We start from the raw sequence: 20,228 nt of genomic DNA, 5'->3' as shown, positions 1-20,228 counted from the left end.
ACGAATATAATATTTCCGAAGAAATTAAAGCTGCCAACTTTGTGGCGGTTATAGCAGATGAGACATCTGATGTTCCAAATATTTTTCAGATGCTCCTGATATATCGTTACATTGTAAGTGATAAAGTGGTAGAAAGATTTTGGCGTTTTCTGAACCCGTCCAATCATGATGCAGAGTCCCTCTCCGCCTGCATTTTGAAAGAAGTAAATGCTCAATTAAGAGACACTCCACATAAGTTAATTTCACAAAGTTACAATGGAGCTGCGGTTTTGAGTGGAAAAGAACGGGGTGTCCAAAGACGAGTAAGACAGCATTATCCTGAAGTGTTTTATGTGCATTGTCATGCTCACCAACTTAATTTGGTCATGTCTCAAATAAACCGTGGTGTGCGCATATTTTTTTTTTCCAATCTGGAAGGAATAAGTTCATTCTTTTCAAAATCACCACAGAGAACTAAGGTTCTGGACGAAGTGGTTGGTCGACGTCTTTGAAGGGCAGCTCCTACGAGATGAAATCTTCACTCGCGGGTTTTTCTTATTGTTTACGAATACCATAAATAGTTAGTTGAATGCATGGATGAAATTCAATCGCGGAATGACATTAAGCAGCTTTCCACTATTTCACAAGCTAATGGGTTGAAGTTCATTTTGTCGGATGAAGAATTTAAATTCTGGCTTCATTTCTTTTATAGAATTATACCACACGTTGACATTCTGTTCAACCAACTACAGAAGAGAGTAACGGATCCTGTTCAAGTGAAAGAACACATAAACGTAGAATAACTCTTCTCGGGTTCTCAGCCAGGTGAGTTGGAGATTAGCTTCCAAGCTTTCGACGGCTAGCTCTGCCATCTTCTTCAGGGATGAAGTGATGTGGGACCACGTCTAGCCGGTATATATGCAAAAGTAGGGCTTCCCGCTGCGGGCCAGTCAGGAGCTAAGGCTAGACGTGGTCCCACATCACTTCATCCCTGAAGAATATGGCAGAGCTAGCCGTCGGAAGCTTGGAAGCTAATCTCAAACTCACCTGGCTGAGAACCCGAGAAGAGTTATTCTATATCAAACGCCGGGAAAGCCTCAAGTCATACAACACATAAACGTTTTTGAGGATCACATCAAGATGACAAGACCTGCAAGATGAAAAAGAAAATGGGGTGTCCAGAAAACGAAACCACGAAGAAATGTCCGGAATAAGTTGCCTGAAGCAAGAGAGGTTTGTGATGTTATAATCACACAAGCAAGTGAAAGATTCAAGTCTTTCTGGATCAAAAGACACTAGAAGCTGAGCTTGGAGTGGTGTACAGAAGGGAAGAGTTCAGATCCGTGTCTGGTGCAATTCCAATTTTGAAATTTATAGTAAATACAAAATATCATCAGCATATGTGAAGAAACCGTGAAAGTGCTACAAATAATAATAATAATAATAATAATAATAATAATAATAATAATAATAATAGTAGTAGTAGTAATAATAATAATAATAATAATAATAATAATAATAATAATAATAATAATAATAATAATAATTCCGATGTCAACATCTGAAGCAGAAAGATGTTTTTCAAGTCTAAAAAGAATAAAGACTTTTTGCACAACATGTTGCATCAGGACAGATTATATTCCCTGTCACTAGAACGAAATGTGGTCATGGACATAGGCTACCTGATTTAAATAATAAAGTAATTGACACGTTTGTCGCAATAAAAGATAGAAGATTGGATTTCACCTACAAAATGTGACAAGACAAATTATAAAGTGTAAATAACAATCTGCGAAATGTAAATAAATGTTCATATATAGGGAGACTAAGTATACGGTACTTTTATAGTGTAAATAGTGTACCGGTACATAAAATGTCTTCAACATCACAACAACCAACTTGAGCAGCAACAACACAGCACATACTGACGATGACGATGCAGACGACAACAAAACAAGCAGCATTACGTAAGTAATTTTTTTGTTCACCACGTATTTCGAAAATCACGAGCCGCCACTGCTAGCAATGCAAATAACTTTAATTTATTTTATTAAAATATTAACTTCACCTTGCATATTACACCAGGAAGTAATTTTCCAACAGAGCCAGTTCTGTTTTCTTCCAATGCACCTCCAGTAACGCCAAGTGTTGTTTCTGTTAAACCATAGCCTTGACCAAATCTTTCAGGTTGCAGCCTTTCCTGCAGTTTAATTTCGATGTCTTTACTCAGTGGAGCTGCTCCACACTGGATAACTTTTATGCTTGATAAGTTGTATTTACCAACAGCAGTAGCTTTTGCAAGAAATGTAGCAACTGGTGGTACTACAGGAACAACAGATATCTGCAAATAGGAACAATGAATTGTTCTAAAGTATTTAAAATGCTCATTTCCCTGGATATATTGTTAAACATAATATGATCCCAGTAAAACTAGGTACCGTACTTATTTTGATTATAAAACAAAGTTTTATAATCACCTGTAGTTCAATGTTATTTCCTCACCTAACTGTATATACTAGAAAAATTTTACTACTGTATTTTACTTCTTCGTGTAGATCGTACAATAGTCTGAGACTACAAGTTGAATTACGTTACCAGTACTCATATTCATCCACATAGTATTATTTATACTTCACGCTCAACACGTGGATATAATCTTAAGTTTATACCTACTTACCTATATATCATTACTTACAAAATTAAAATGAAAAACTGTGTAGATGAAATTAAATTCAGCACTATAAAATAATCATTTTAAATACGAACGTTCAAAGTTGTACGATTTAATTTTACGGCTTTTTTGTTATTAATAAAATTAACTTTCCAGTTATTTTTCAGTACAATTACTTACGTGTTTTTAATTATACACTACCTAATGGTTTTGCCTGTAAAATCCTTTTGGCTACTACGGGTACGGTACTATAAAATTATGTATTTCTTTATTAGCTAATTGAGTTCAACTTTTTCATATACTGGTTTTCTTATTGAAAACATAGTACCAGTACCAGTAGTGAATTTTTGTGAAACTTGTTGATATACTTATCGTCAACTCATGGTACAAAACTCAAGTCGATTAAACACTCTTAAAATACTCTGTTAATCTCAACAAAAATGAACATTTTTAAACAAAAATTATATATATATATATATATATATATATATAATCCTCAATATCTGTACCTACACATTAATCGTGTAGGCCTATTAAAAGTTCAAGTAAGTTACCTATATGTTGCATTGAACAATTATGAACTATAACCATAAGGTTGCACTCACGTCGTAATCGGAAAATGCAAAATTTAAGTCCCTAAGATTGATTACCGTATCCTAAGAATCACTTAAGCCTACTCATTTTCCCAGCTGAGACAGTATCTTGAAATATACACAGTCACGCAATAGAAGTATTTTCCTATTTGCCAATTACCGGTATTCATGATCGCCATCTCAAGTTAAGTAGGCCTACACCATTAGTACCTGATGAAAAATCGATAAAGTAGATACCATTTTAGTGTCATTATAAGGTAGGCTATAATGATTATAATAAATATATTGTGCAATTATGTCTACAGTTCCAATTATTTACGATAACTATACATATTTAATTGATATTCTTGAGCTTTGCTGGTTGCATAAAACTGATTGCGATACCTCATTATTTATGAAGGTTAACTGATGTAATTAAAACCCAACTGATGTAATTAAAAGTCTATAGCTAACTCAAAACCTAATTAATCAGATAATTCAGTCTGCGAGTTTAAGAGATATACAGGGTGATTCACGAGGATGTACCGTCACTTACAGAGCTTATTTCCGAAGACACTCTGAGCAAAAAAAGTCATATAAACATAAATGTCCTAATCTCAATATTTTCAGAGTTACACTAATTTCAAGTTGTTTGTAAAATTCCATTATTCTTTAGTTTTAAGGATAAAAGAATATTACAGATAAAGAATGATCTATTCAGAAGTATCATTTCTTTAATTATCTAGTATTCTGAAGCTAAAAATGTGTTGTGATTTCCATAGTTACTTCATACAAATTTTTTTTCGATTTTTAACTACGAAATTACATTTTTCTTACGCATTTATCACAGCAATTGTTACAAATCACGCCACACTTGTAAATTCTTCAAGACATTAGGATGTACAATTAAACTGAAAAGGATCAAGTTCCTAAAGACGCAATTAACAACACATTTTTAGACTATAGATCACACACAGACTAGATTGTGTCGAAACTCCACCTAGTTCATGGAAAGTGAGTTTCTGGTTTCCATGCACTTCTTGCCAGTAGATGGCAGCACCAGTATTCAGCATACAGCTAAGAGAGGAAGGAAAATTAAGTCAGATTCAAGTACAGAAAGTAGTGGTGAAATTAACGTAAAGAAGCGAAGAAATGACCAAGAATGGAAAAGATGCAAATAAAAAACGGAAAGCAGAGGGAAAGGTACATGTAAACTGGAATGTAAAGGCTGTGCCAGCTAGAACTATTGATCCCAACGAGCACAGAATGCATAGAGTAGACATGAACAGCTTGGAGGTGAAGCCGCTTTTGTAGACCGTCGCCATTATGATGCTACCAAAATATTGGGCTCCCGGTTAGCACATGGGCAGTTGATTGTGATGTTGCATCGTTGTTTTAATTAATAAATGAAGTAATTTCAATATGCCTACATGTACTGCGTATGGCTGCACAAACAGGTTTTCAAAAAAATTCCTGGAATAACTTTTCACAGGTAAATATGCATGTGTGAAATGTATTTATTACCGGTAAATAATGAATGATATAGCCTAGGTTAGTCGGTTAGATTCGTATTGTTCACGTATTTGTTTGATTAAGAGAAAGGATTAGTGTATTGATATTATTGTAATTAATTTTTATAATCACTAAATCAGACACGCTTTGTAAACTTAGCATTTACGAGCGAAGCTAACCTAACAACCCATGTTGGAAGTTTGTGTCGAGTGCTATAGAAAATGGGTGTACCGAGGTTTCTCTTCAACCGAATGCACGTATTCGTTTGATGAAGAAAAATAAATAGTGTATTAATATTATTGTAATTAATTTTTATAATCACGAAATCAGACTTATGCCTTGCAGTCTTAGTGGCTTCATTAACTCGGTCGCGAACTGACTTGACCCACTTGGTAATAAAACTTCACTTTTGTTCGCCGTTATAATCTAATTATATACTATAAACGAAGAGCCTATCAAATATTATATGGTTAAGAGCATTCCATTTTTTCTCTAAACAAAATCGGGACATCTATACCAAATATTGGCAAAAGGAAGAGAATGATAATTTGCGTTAAGAAGCAAGTTTCATTATTAAATCGAAGCAAATGGATCAACCTATAAAAGTAATTATTATAGGGTAGCATTTTTATTAGACTAGTAGCAAAATAAGGTCAAACTGTTATCGTTATCTTCCTTTTTTATCATTATTGTTTGTTTAACCTTCCAGATTATCTATTAAATACCATACTGCAATTTGAAGAGCTGCCAATTTAAATAACCTGTATATATGTGATTTATCGATGACAGTTTCGTAATTTTTGCTAAAAATACGTGCATGGCGATTCTGTATTACGAAACAAACAAGAAAGTATGAGTCCTACAAGAAATTAGGGACATATGGAATTCTTATTATCATAAGATCTTCTATAACGTAATAGCTATTTTGCGATGTTTTGGTAGCAACAAGATGGCGTCAGGTCCATCAAACCGACTTCACTCCGTCCAATGGTATTAAGATGCTAGTGTCTACTCTATTGTATTCTGTGCTCGTTGATTGATCCTGCCTGCAAGTAAGTAGCCTATTATAATCTAACCAATGAAATTGTTACAATGCTAACATAGCGGAATACTTCTGTAAACGTTTAGAATGATATTGTTATACATTAATGGTATTATCATAAATCATCTATCTCACTACAAATAACGTAATGTGTGTCAAAATTGTATCTGTACGTTAATACTGTAGGAGAAAAACACATTAACATAAATTACGAAGAAAAACGTTCACTTCTATTTGAACTAAATGTAAATTACTACTACTAGGGGAGAGTTGGATAAAACAGGATGGTATGATAAAACGGGATACCCGACTTATTTCGTTGGAAAGTGCTGCAAGTTACCGAATGATGAGAGGACTTTGTTCTTAGACTAGAAGGGGACATTATGCAGTGCTCAAATGCAGAACGAACACGTTAATTTTTATACGATGGAAGAGTAATGGAACGGAGAAAAATTCCCTCCGGCGCCGGGATTTGAACCCGGGTTTTCAGCTCTACGTGCTGATGCTTTATCCACTAAGCCACACCGGATACAACCCCGACGCCGAACAGAATCGTCTCTGATTGAGTTCCAACTCTTGGGTTCCCTCTAGTGGCCGCCCTTTGCACTACGTCATAGATGTCTATGAACATCGGACCGAAGTCCACACATGTGCTCAGGTGCACTCGTTATGAGTGACTAGTTGGCCGGGATCCGACGGAATAAGCGCCGTCTTAAATCACTTCGTGATTTACGCATATCATATATTGTTTCAATGTACCGAAGTACATATGATATTTCCATGCAGATGTTCTGCGTCATCATACGATGGAAGAGTAATGGAACGGAGAAAAATTCCCTCCGGCGCCGGGATTTGAACCCGGGTTTTCAGCTCTACGTGCTGATGCTTTATCCACTAAGCCACACCGGATACAACCCCGACGCCGAACAGAATCGTCTCTGATTGAGTTCCAACTCTTGGGTTCCCTCTAGTGGCCGCCCTTTGCACTACGTCATAGATGTCTATGAACATCGGACCGAAGTCCACACATGTTCTCAGGTGCACTCGTTATGAGTGACTAGTTGGCCGGGATCCGACGGAATAAGCGCCGTCTTAAATCACTTCGTGATTTACGCATATCATATATTATTTCAATGTACCGAAGTACATATGATATTTCCATGCAGATATTCTGCGTCATCATACGATGGAAGAGTAATGGAACGGAGAAAAATTCCCTCCGGCGCCGGGATTTGAACCCGGGTTTTCAGCTCTACGTGCTGATGCTTTATCCACTAAGCCACACCGGATACAACCCCGACGCCGAACAGAATCGTCTCTGATTGAGTTCCAACTCTTGGGTTCAAATCCCGGCGCCGGAGGGAATTTTTCTCCGTTCCATTACTCTTCCATCGTATGATGACGCAGAATATCTGCATGGAAATATCATATGTACTTCGGTACATTGAAATAATATATGATATGCGTAAATCACGAAGTGATTTAAGACGGCGCTTATTCCGTCGGATCCCGGCCAACTAGTCACTCATAACGAGTGCACCTGAGCACATGTGTGGACTTCGGTCCGATGTTCATAGACATCTATGACGTAGTGCAAAGGGCGGCCACTAGAGGGAACCCAAGAGTTGGAACTCAATCAGAGACGATTCTGTTCGGCGTCGGGGTTGTATCCGGTGTGGCTTAGTGGATATAGCATCAGCACGTAGAGCTGAAAACCCGGGTTCAAATCCCGGCGCCGGAGGGAATTTTTCTCCGTTCCATTACTCTTCCATCGTATGATGACGCAGAATATCTGCATGGAGATATCATATGTACTTCGGTACATTGAAACAATATATGATATGCGTAAATCACGAAGTGATTTAAGACGGCGCTTATTCCGTCGGATCCCGGCCAACTAGTCACTCATAACGAGTGCACCTGAGCACATGTGTGGACTTCGGTCCGATGTTCATAGACATCTATGACGTAGTGCAAAGGGCGGCCACTAGAGGGAACCCAAGAGTTGGAACTCAATCAGAGACGATTCTGTTCGGCGTCGGGGTTGTATCCGGTGTGGCTTAGTGGATAAAGCATCAGCACGTAGAGCTGAAAACCCGGGTTCAAATCCCGGCGCCGGAGGGAATTTTTCTCCGTTCCATTACTCTTCCATCGTATGATGACGCAGAATATCTGCATGGAAATATCATATGTACTTCGGTACATTGAAATAATATACGTTAATTTTTGTTTTGTAGAGAAAAGTTTAAAATCAGCTGCTTAACTAAATTGTTTCGATTGATTTTAATTGGCACATTCTGGGATTAAATTCGCAGAGTTGAAGAGGTAAGTCTCTTATATAAATAAAACATTATTAGTCTTTAATTCTTTGTAAAGAAAACCGCTGTAGCTTTTACCGTTTTGTTGTGACGCCATGTTTTTCTTTACAACTCCGTCGGACAAAACAGGATACCCTATGGTTTGGCAAAACGGGATAGTATCCCGTTTTATCCAACTTGCATTGCAGATGTGAGAGTTCACTTTAAATTCTGAATTGAATATGTTCTCGCTAAGACAACCAACAATGACAGTGGTTAGGAAGAAGGGGATGAAGACAACGACGAATTCTCTAATTCAAAACCTGAAGAGGGATGATGAAATAAGTGTATTCAATGCCAAGAATGGGCTCATCAGGCGTGCAGTAGTATAGAATCGGAAGACTGCGAATAATTCTACTGTAACTTTTGTAAATGAAAAATTCTGCATTAGGACTATGAATCAATGTCAAAAAACAGGATAGACCTTACATATAATAATTTGATATTCTTCATTTAAGCCCACATATATATATATATATATATATATATATATATAAGTACTACTAATACATCAAAAAAAGTTTTGCATCACCTGTAGAAGTGGTATTTACACTCCACTTCAAGAAATATCCATAAAACATTTGAAAGCTATCCTTTTAACTGTCTGAAAAACGTAAACAATGTTGAGAAACAGTAGAAGTCTATCCTAGAAACCGACTGAAAAAGTAAACAGATGTAAACAGAAGTGCAAGAAATCTCATCTCTCAGCGAATAACTCAGGGTAAAACAGTTTTATTTCATTCTAAAGAGATTGAACAATAGCAAGGCGGTCAATTATGAACTTCAACCGTGCGAGGATTGTTTCTCTATGTCAGGAAGGACTGTCTTCAAGGGAAGTAGCGAGCTGCTTAGGATTGAACCAGAGTGATGTGGTACGAACCTGGAATCACTTCCGAAACCCAGGTATTGTCGACGACATGTCTCGTAGTGGTCGTCCACGTGCAACAACAGACTGTGATGACCGATATCTGCGAATTATTGCCACGAGAAAAGCTGGCATGATTAACAATGACTTTCAAACTGCGACAGGGAGATGCGTATCCAATCAAACTGTACGAAACCGATTACATGATAGCAGACTGCACTCCAGACGTCCATGGCGGGGCCCAACTCTTACACCTAGGCACCATGGACAACGTTACACCTCGGCAAGAAATCATTACCAATGGACTGTACAAAACTGGCAGAAAGTTCTATTCACGGACGAATACCGAATATGCCTTGTGCCAGATAATCATCGACAACGTGTTTGGAGAGAATCAGGTAATGCTGCACGACTCAGACACCCCTACAATCAAATGCAGTAAGGTAGTGGGTCAGTGATGTTTTGGGGTGGCATTATGTGGGGTCGCGGACAAAATTGGTGTCGATCCAAGGAATGCTGAGGGCTCCACAGTATAGGGACAACATTCTTCAAGCCATAGTAGCACCGTTTAATCAGCACTTCGCAAAAGGATTCATGTTTATAGACGATAATTCCAGAATCCATCATGCGGCTGTTATCAATGACTTTCATAATCGTGAAGGAATTGCCAGGTTTGAATGGCCCGCATGTTCTCCAGACATGAATCAAATTGATCATGTCTGGGTTCAACTAAAGAGAGCCATTCTTGCGCGCCCTGACCCCTCACGCAATCTCGAAGACCTATGCAGATTTGCTGTTGAAGAATGGGACAGAATGGATCAACAGTTGATAAATGTGGTGTTAGACAGTATACCACGAAGAATCCAAGCATTATCAATGCAAGAGGAAGCACTACTCTCTATTGAAGTACTTCAGCCAATACTCAATTTCCATTTGGCCATCCACACCATTGCTATAATTTTATCAACAACTGTTAAAAATAAATACATTTTCATTACTTAGCTTTCCTTCTTTCTATCTTTTATTGAAGGTCTGGTTGATAGGTGATGCAAAACACTTTTTGGTGTGTTTATTATGCATTATAATAAAAACACACACATTTTTTTCAGTTCCTTAACAATATTTTCTTTATTTTAAATAAGTATCCTGTTTTACCCAACTAGTCGGCCAAAACGGGATACTTGCGCACTTTCCAAGAAAATTGTTTTCCCAGTTTAGCTATATCATTAGAAGTGAAAATCAAAATGTATTATGAAAGTACATAGAATAGTGGATTCATAAGTAAAAATTGAATTGTTTCCTATCACTTCAACAGGAAATATACAAGATTCCGTGTTAAGTATCCCGTTTTGACCAACTCTCCCCTATATGTTCCTCATTTAAGGCAAGAATACATTCTTAAAATAGGTATAAATTATTATATTACATGTGCATCATTCGCAGACATACACTTGTAGATATTATGTATGAGCAAAATTTACCTATTTGGTGAGAAGAAATTATTATTTGTAATCATAATTTCCTTTTTGAGTCGGCAATACTTTTCACTCATCTATTGTTTTCATAATAGTGCAATTAGTTGCCGAGAAATTACCGGTAACGGATTACAAAAGAATTAGATATTTTGTTTTAAATGTGTCGAATGATGAAAATGCATTAAATCTGCCATACCTAATTTAAGTTTAAACACAGTTTAAATTAACACAGTAAAGAGTTATAAAGTTAATCAGTGGTTAAGTTTATAAATTAATTAAAAATTATAAAATTATTTTATTCAGTTTTCTGAATACTATATCATTTTTATACCTTCATAGCTGGCTTCCCGTCATATAAGTAGGCCTACTGTAAATGCACATAAATAATTAAGTTGTTTACAATTTTCTTTTACCTTGTACTTTTCAATAGTTTTCAATAGTAATTCTTCACCATATTTACTCATTACAACACATTTCAATCCATAAGTTAATTGTATGATTTGAGACATGAATGACATGGCATGAAAGAATGGCAGGTATCCAATTGCAGTGCGGTCTTCATCATCATTTTCCAGTCTGTTAAATCTGGGGTCCCTGGAAATATTTCAATAAAAGTACTTAAGCAGAAATAAGTAATAACTATATTATACGAGTAATAACTATTAAGTAGTCATGATAGGTAGAAACATGAAGTTAAACTGAGTTTATGATGGACACTATAAACATAGCGGAAAACAGTTGTTTCAACAAGATACTGCCAACTGAATTTTTACATCTCAAAATAAGAAATTTCATAATTTGCTATACAAAGTACCTAAACAATTTAGGTACAGGTACCTGTTATTGAGGTTTCGGCTGATATGTGTATCTATTAACAGACAGCAGGCCTATATTTTACATGATATTATGTATCAGAGAAATATTAACTGTTTGTATACGACTGAAGTCTGATTAGTGTAGGTAATATGTTAGTAGTCAGCGATGTCTACAATGAAGGGATTTAGTTACCTCATGTCTGTTGCCTTATTGGTGTCACGTATGAGGTTCAAACCTGTCTTCGGACAGTTGACTGAACAACAACAAACAATTTAGATACGCACTGATATCTGTACATAATAAGCATTTTAGTAACAGAATTATAAAATTCACACTTAAAATAATAGTGAAAACTGCGTCAACACATGGCTACAGAGCTGTTAAAGCGAAGCTGCACGGAAAAAGTGCGGGCGTCTGGCGGTCCACTACTAGCGCGGTGACGGGCGAGTTCGCATCCGTGTCTCCGGCACTTGTGCATACGAAGCAGTATAACAATACGTATAACAATAAATGTGAAATAATTTGGATTTACCATTCTCAGAATCGATGCCCCCCACTCTTCGTCACACAACTGGCATTGTCTGATGAAGGAATGAATAACGTTCTGCAGTTTCACAGCACTGATAGCCTCGATTTGTTCACGTATACAGTCCTTTAGATCCTCTAGAGCATCGTTTCCCAACCTGTGGTTCGCGAACCCCCAGGGGATTCGCAAAATATTTCAAGGAGTTCGCCAAAAAGTTCCCCAAAATTTTCCGTAGAACGGATATCAGCCAAGGGTAAGCGTGTTCAAGGTTGAGAATGGTGACTTGCTTGCAGACTCTCCATCAATCCTAAACAGATGGATAAACTATTTTGCGCAACTACTAAATGTACATAGGCCAAATAGAAATGATCGGGACGAAATTGAAATACAAACTGCTGCGCCATTTACACCCGAACCCACGCTTTCAGAAGTCGACATTGCGATAGAAAATCTGAAAAAGTACAAGTCTCCAGGTATCGATCAAATTCCAGCAGAATTAATACAAGAGGGTGGAAGTGCATTATATAGCGAAATTTATAAACTTGTACTTGCTATTTGGGAAAAGGAAATTGTACCAGAACAATGGAAGGAGTCCATAATTGTACCTATTTTTAAGAAGGGGGACAAAACCAACTGTGGTAACTTTCGAGGAATATCACTTTTGTTGACGTCGTACAAAATTTTGTCCAATATTCTTTTGAGAAGATTAGCTCCGTACGTAGATGAAATTATTGGGGATCATCAGTGCGGTTTTAGGCGTAATAGATCAACTATTGATCAGATTTTTTGTATTCGACAGATAATGGAGAAAAAATGGGAGTATAAGGGCACAGTGTATCAGTTATTCATAGATTTCAAAAAGGCATATGACTCGGTTAAGAGGGAAGTATCATATGATATTCTTATTGAATTTGGTATTCCCAAGAAACTAGTTCGATTAATTAAAATGTGTCTCAGTGAAACATACAGTAGAGTCCGTATAGGTCAGTTTCTATCTGATGCTTTTCTAATTCACTGCGGGCTAAAGCAAGGAGATGCACTATCACCTTTACTTTTTAACTTTGCTTTAGAATATGCCATTAGGAAAATTCAGGATAACAGGCAGGGTTTGGAATTGAACGGGTTACATCAGCTTCTTGTCTATGCGGATGACGTGAATATATTAGGAGAAAATCCACAAACGATTAGGGAAAACACGGAAATTTTACTTGAAGCAAGTAAAGCGATCGGTTTGGAAGTAAATCCCGAAAATACAAAGTATATGATTATGTCTCGTGACCAGAATATTGTACAAAATGGAAATATAAAAATTGGAGATTTATCCTTCGAAGAGGTGGAAAAATTCAAATATCTTGGAGCAACAGTAACAAATATTAATGACACTCGGGAGGAAATTAAACACAGAATAAATATGGGAAATGCGTGTTATTATTCGGTTGAGAAGCTTTTATCATTTAGTCTGCCGTCAAAAAATCTGAAAGTTAGAATTTATAAAACAGTTATATTACCGGTTGTTCTGTATGGTTGTGAAACTTGGACTCTCACTCTGAGAGAGGAACATAGGTTAAGGGAGTTTGAGAATAAGGTGCTTAGGAAAATATTTTGGGCTAAGCGGGATGAAGTTACAGGAGAATGGAGAAAGTTACACAACACAGAACTGCATGCATTATACACTTCACCTGACATAATTAGGAACATTAAATCCAGACGTTTGAGATGGGCAGGGCATGTAGCACGTATGGGCGAATCCAGAAATGCATATAGAGTGTTAGTTGGGAGACCGGAGGGAAAAAGACCTTTGGGGAGGCCGAGACGTAGATGGGAGGATAATATTAAAATGGATTTGAAGGAGGTGGGATATGATGATAGAGACTGGATTAATCTTGCACAGGATAGGGACCGATGGCGGGCTTATGTGAGGGCGGCAATGAACCTTCGTGTTCCTTGAAAGCCATTTGTAAGTAAAATTATTATTATTATTATTATTATTATTATTATTATTATTATTATTATTATTATTATTATTATTATTATTATTGTTATTATTTCAAAATTAAGTTAACCCTATAATGCCCCTTGTTACATATGTGTAACATCAGGAATTTATCACATTATTTCCACAATAAATTAATATTTACCGCGAATGCCTGATTTACAGTTATGTAACAACGTTAGGAATGCATTATTGATTTCGCTATAATGGAAATCTAGTCCGCCAGCTTCTTTGTGTACAACAGTACCGTGACCGAACTAAGGAACGGTTACATGGCGGTCAGGCCTTTGATTTTAGGTATTAATGTGGGATTTCAACAAACTTATATTTAATTTTTTATTTTCAAGAATAGCCTACTTCTTCTTTCCATGTGGCAAATGCATTCCGTTCACATTAAAATGGATAACTGGTTGAAAAGTGGAAGTTGGAAAGGGAAACAGGGTCTAACAAAATAGCAAGTTAGTGTTGTGTCAGTCAGTCAGCTTCTATACTAAAAGCCAGGTTATGAACCGACTAAACCGGAAGCAACGTCCTGTTGCTCTCTTTCTGAGCTCTGTTGCCACATAGTGGCGCGAGATTCAAAGCGTGTTCAGCGTTTGTCACCGATATGTTAAGAATAACTACTGTATATAGTTCTCGATAACACTATCCACAATATTAGTAATTAAAATTACTGTTTTTAAGAAAGCACGAGCTATTGACGCTGGTACGAAATGCGACTCGTAATGCACGTGGTACTGCAAATGAACTGGCTACACTGTTTCCGTGATTCCGTTGCCAGATTTTCGTTAGCAGACGACATTTTCACGCGAGACCCAATGAAAAGCTCCGTTCTCGTTCTCCCCTCCACCCCCACACTCAACGTGTCATCACTGCACAGGCTACCCCTCTAACCCGCACTTTCCTCTCGCCATCCCAACTACTTCCTGTTTAGTCGGTTCATAACCTGGCTTTTAGTATAGTGATGTGTGTCAATCCGACACTGTGTGTAAAGAAAAAAAAGTACGATGATAATTACATTAGGTTTAGATTTTCATATATAGGTGACAAGGACTGTCCAAGACCACAGTGTGTTGTTTTTGGCGACATTCTTGCTAACAGTAGTCTGAAACCTTCTCTACTTAAACGCTGTTTAGAAACTAAACACCCCACCCACGTAAACAAATCTGCTGAAATTTTACATGAAAATCTAACGAGTGGAAAAATGATTTTAACTACTTTTGTATCCGCTGCAAATAGTGACAATGAGAATGCTCTTGAAGCGTCTTATCGCGTTAAATACAGAATTGCTAAAACTGCAAAACCTTATTCAATAGCTGAAGATTCAGTGCGGCCATGTATAAATGATGTACAGTGCATGCTTGGAGAATCTTTCACAAAAAAGTCAATATGGTACCATTGTCCGACAATTCGATCAACCGCCGGATTAAAGGCATGGCAAATTGTCGAAAATGAAATTTTGGAAAGAGTTCGCGCCAGTCCTTTTGCGATTCAACTTGATGAATCGACTGATGTTGCCAATTTAGTCATTTTGTTACTTTTAGTCCGTTATATTAATGGGAGTCTGTAGAAGAGGAGCTACTATTCTGCAATCCCTTAAAAGAGAGAACTACGGGAGGAGATATATTTAAGTTAACCGACGAATACTTTCGCGAAAATTCAGTAGACTGGACTCGCTGTGTAGGCATTTGTTCAGATAGTGCGATATTTATGACAGGGTGTTATACTGGGTTTGTTGCCAAAGTTAAATCGATAGCGCCGAACGCTTCTTGGACACATTGTTGCATTCATAGACAGGCTCTTGCTTCTAAACGCATGCCCGATGGATCAAAATGTGTGCTGGACGATGCAGTGAAAATAATTAATTTTATTAAGGCTCGCCCTACAAATTCCCGCATCTTTGCAGTGTTTTGTGAGGAAATGGGAAGCATTTATAAGTGTGTATTGTCTCACACTGAAGTTAGGTGGCTATCTCGCGGAAGAACTATTTCCAGACTGTATGAGCTTAAAGGCGAAGTTTACGTTTTTCTCACCAGCCATGCCTTTCACCAAGCAAAGTGCATGGAAGATGAAATCTGGCTTCAGACTTTAGCTTATTTGACAAACATTTTCTAAAAAATTAACAGTTTAAACTTATCTCTCCATGGGTCAAATATAAACGTTTATACTGTGCAAGACCATATCAAATCATTCATTAAAAAACTTAATTTTTGGAAAACGTGTTTCAATAGCAATCAAACCAGTGCTTTGATACCCTTCACGACTTCCTGGTGGAAAATCATCTTCCTTTAGACGAAAATGTCAAGAACATGGTTAAAGAACATCTGAAGGGACTTGGAAGAGAATATTTCCCTGTTATGTCCAATAATAACAATTGGATTCGCAATCCCTTCGAAGAGTCAACAATTTTAGAATCCACATTACAGAAAAGTTATAAATCTTTGTCATTAATTGATTTTTGGTTGAGTTTAAAGGAGTTTCCAGTGTTAGCGAATAAAACCACAACGGCTTTATTACCCTTTTCATCCACATATTCTTGCGAAAAGTCGTTTTCTTCATATGCTTATTTAAAAAATAAATATAGAAACAACTTTGTGCTGAAAGTGATTTGAGACTTTATTTAACTTCTGTGGTTCCTGACTTCAAAGCTCTGTGCCATGGAAAGCAGGCGTAACCTTCTCACTGAATTCCAAGGAAGAGGTGAGTAATTACAATGAAACCTTGTGTATATTATTGTAACTAGGCCTACACGTTTTGTAACTTTTAAGCCGTAACTAGAGTAACTATAGGTTTTAACCGTTAAGGTTTAAGTTAATTTAATGTTATTAAACCTTTTGCTTGGAATTAAATTTTATGCATGTCTAGGCCTACAGTATGTATATTTAAAAGTCAGTGGTTCACCCTACTCAGATCTTTACGGAAGGGGTTCGCGAGTCGAAAAAGGTTGGGAACCGCTGCTCTAGAGAATGGGGATTTCTTCTATAGACCGTCCTTTTTAGTGCTTCAGTTTCAATAATTTTGTTGCATTTCTGGCAGAGGACACAGATACTTCAGTTTCCTGTGCTACACGTTTTCGGGATTTCTGCGGGATATGTTCTAACCTTTCACCAATTTCATCTAACTTTTCCTCTGTAAGAACAAAACGTTTGGGTTTCGATTTTGTACTGAGGCTGTTTCTTTGAATCGCTTAGCGAGGTTTTAAAGTGTAGTCACAGTAAGTACTAATCTGTTTGGAAACTTTCTTCTAAATTTGCGTCATGTCTTCGCACAGTTTTCCTTGTTATATACGAATTGTACATAAACACACGCTCACGTAGTGAATATTTGTTGTTTGGCATTATACCTCAACACACAATAATCACTCAACTGTATACATTAACGTTTACACAGAATGATGATGTATATGTGTAAATGGCGCGAACGATGCGCACACGTCAGACTGCTTCGTATGCACAAGTACCGGAGACACAGATGCGAAATCACCCATCACCGCGCTAACAGTGGACTGCCAGACGCTCGCACTTTTTTCGTGCAGCTTCACTTTAAGAGCTCTGTACATAGTTCAAATAGACCTACAATATTTACATTTCAGTTATCTGAGACCTTAGACAAAGAGAAATTTATTGTATTGCTAGCATTAACTTTCTTTATTGATAATGAATGGAATTTAATTTCTTTCTCCAATACCTATGCAAAACATTGTCAATTACTTTTCACCTTCTTCAACAGTCTTTTAGTTCAGTGTGTGTGATACACGTCTGTAATAATTGTCACATTTAATTCTCAATAAATTGAAGAAGATGCTTATAAGTAGATAAACAAAAACAAATTAATTAATACGTATTAATAGTGCGTGTGTATGCGTGTGTGCCTGTGTGTATGTATTTGCGTATGAGTGTGTGCTTGTGCGTGTGTGTGTGGTTTTTTTTTTTGGTCTTCATCATAATGCTCCATTACGTATGTAACATTACATGCTTTCTTGTAAAATTATGCACTTTTTACACTTATTCATCAAAGTCAATGTTTGGAACAATCTCTACAAAATCCTTGAGGTATTCCTGAACTAATTCTTTGTTACTTGCTGCCCAGCAGCCTCCTTGTGTTATTAAGTTTCTCTTCAATATCCCCCTTTGTTTGTTTGAGTGTGCACTTAAATAACAAATGGTTCACTGTCCGATGTTCTTCACATTTGCACAATGAACTGTCTACGATTCGGAAGCGATGGTAGTAGGCCTACTCCCTTGTCTTCCCATGTCCAGGTACTACTATGGCTGTTATGTGCGGGTTGATTGACATCTTGTTCTTCAAATGTTCCTTCACCAATAATAGGAAGAATAGTTTGCAGCCAATTCCCTTTGTTGTGCTCTCCCATTGACGTTGCCAGGTGCTTAATCCGACTTTTTTTTTTTTTTTTTGCTTCTCTGATTATATGACTTCCTGCTATCTTTTCTTATATGCTATCTATGTACCTTCTTGTGCTGCCTCCTTAGCAAGTATATCCCTCATTTCATTACCGTGAAGTCCTACATGAGCTTTCACTCATTTAATGTGGATTGTTCATCTATTGTCTTTGAGTTTAATTTTTTTTTCTTTATTCTTTCTGTTAGTTTATTTTGGATTTGATTACTTTTAAGTAGAGCTATGGTTATTTGACTATCAGTATATACTGCAGCCATTCTCTCTGTGATGCTATATTGCGGATTTCCTTCCAGTGTCTGAAGAACTGCTATTTGGAATTGCTATTGTTCCGCTTCATTATTGAAACATACATTGTTTAGTTGAATTTAATTTGCGAAATACTTTCCTATTTTGGAAGATGACTGCTGCAGCACCATCTTCCTCATTAATTTTTTACTGTAGATTTCTATTGGATATATTATTGTTTACTCATATACACTGAAAGTGATTTTAGGAGTTTCTCGTGTCAAATATGTTCTCTAAATTAAGGGAAAACAGCAGTGTGGAAGTGAGCGCAATGATAGTTACGGTATGGCAATCAAAATTAAAAACGCAAGAAAAATATGAAAAGAACGTGTATATTTCATAATTAATTATTAGAAGATAACCAGTTCAAAAGCTGGTTAGCTAAATGTGATGACGAAGGCTTGGTAAATGGATAATGTGTCCTGCTTTGTTTTTAATAAAAAGCGATGGTATTGGGGCAGTAAGAAAACATTTACAAAGAGCTAAACGTAATTTTTTTGCACCAAGTTCTAAAACTAAACCAATTGATAATTTTTAGCACAAAACATTCCCTTATCGAAAGTGAAGTTACAGCTGCTGAACTGTCGTTCGCATATCATGTAATTACGCATAACCATAATTATGTTTGTACGAGATCGTGCGTATTTGCTTGGTTTCCGCACAAAACCAATCCGCGGAAAGTGTGAAATTCCACATTCAGTATGCCCAACATAATACACATAACAATTTCCCTCTTCTTACCGCTTAAGTGACATATTGATTTTACTACTTTAGGTTTTTAACATATTATTTTTAGAGACGTTCAATATAGTAATAATTATAAATTGGAAACTTACCACTGCAATTTCACCTAAATTGCATTGTTAATTATTGTTTTTAAATATTTGCAAAAATTAAATAAACTCTACAACTCCACTAAAGTTACTGCATTCGTGATGCAAGTAACATTAAGGGAGCCGTGAAAAAATCAACAAGATTCCAGATGCCGATGTTATAAATAATATTGTTAAAATATTAAAATGAAAAAAATTATTACATAACCTTACTGTTTGTTTTAAGTTCGCATTTATAGACTGGGGGGGGGAGACAGACGTATATCACGGCCTGCTGGAGTATAGTAAACACTGAAAATATTTTAAAGCAACAATGTTGAAGATAGATATTTTTGCTCTGCAAATTTGCCGTCATTGAACAGAAACCAAGATGGAGATTTCATTGCAACTAATTAGAAATTTCAATTTCAGGTATGTAATAAACGATCTTCGCACAAAATAATGTACGATACACGAGCGGTATGTTTTCTTTCAATTCTCGGAAATTAAAAAAGCTCAACTACGTTTTGCTTTTTCAAACTTTTCCTCGAACATGAAAACTTCAACATACCGCTCTTGTAACGCATATTACTATTGTACTGATTGTGGCATTACGTTACTGTATGGGATTTTCAAAGATTCTATGTTAAGTCCAAAACTTCATTGTGGACGTATAAAATGTGAGATGCTTGTTCAAAATGTGTTACCTCCTCTTTCGGTACTACTAGTCTAGTATTTGACAGATGCCTCCAATAAATTCAATATTAAGTAATTTAAAATACATGTTGAGAAATAGTCAGTTAAGCCTCTTGTTAATAACATATTCAAAATATAATTAATTATTTATTCCGTTTTATGGCTTAAGCATTGATTACATATGGAAGAAAACACTGATGTGTTACAT

General features: G+C 36.6%; 1 protein-coding gene across 4 annotated transcripts in view; it reads right to left on the bottom strand.

The window, feature by feature from the left end:
• LOC138700155 (luciferin 4-monooxygenase-like) overlaps positions 1-20,228 on the bottom strand; it is a 232,850-nt gene that overhangs the window by 21,154 nt on the left and 191,468 nt on the right. For all 4 annotated transcript variants that reach the window (XM_069826543.1, XM_069826544.1, XM_069826541.1 and 1 more), the window contains exons 5-6: positions 10,887-11,067; positions 2,048-2,320 (exon numbers count right to left, since the gene is read on the bottom strand). In XM_069826543.1, coding sequence (XP_069682644.1) covers positions 2,048-2,320; positions 10,887-11,067 — 454 coding nt within the window. The remainder of the gene's footprint in view (positions 1-2,047; positions 2,321-10,886; positions 11,068-20,228) is intronic.

Source organism: Periplaneta americana, chromosome 5, assembly GCF_040183065.1.
Source record: "Periplaneta americana isolate PAMFEO1 chromosome 5, P.americana_PAMFEO1_priV1, whole genome shotgun sequence".
Classification (NCBI taxonomy): Eukaryota; Metazoa; Arthropoda; class Insecta; order Blattodea; family Blattidae; genus Periplaneta; species Periplaneta americana.
Note: the sequence above shows the minus strand (reverse complement) of the source record. Positions and strands in the feature narration are given on the sequence as shown.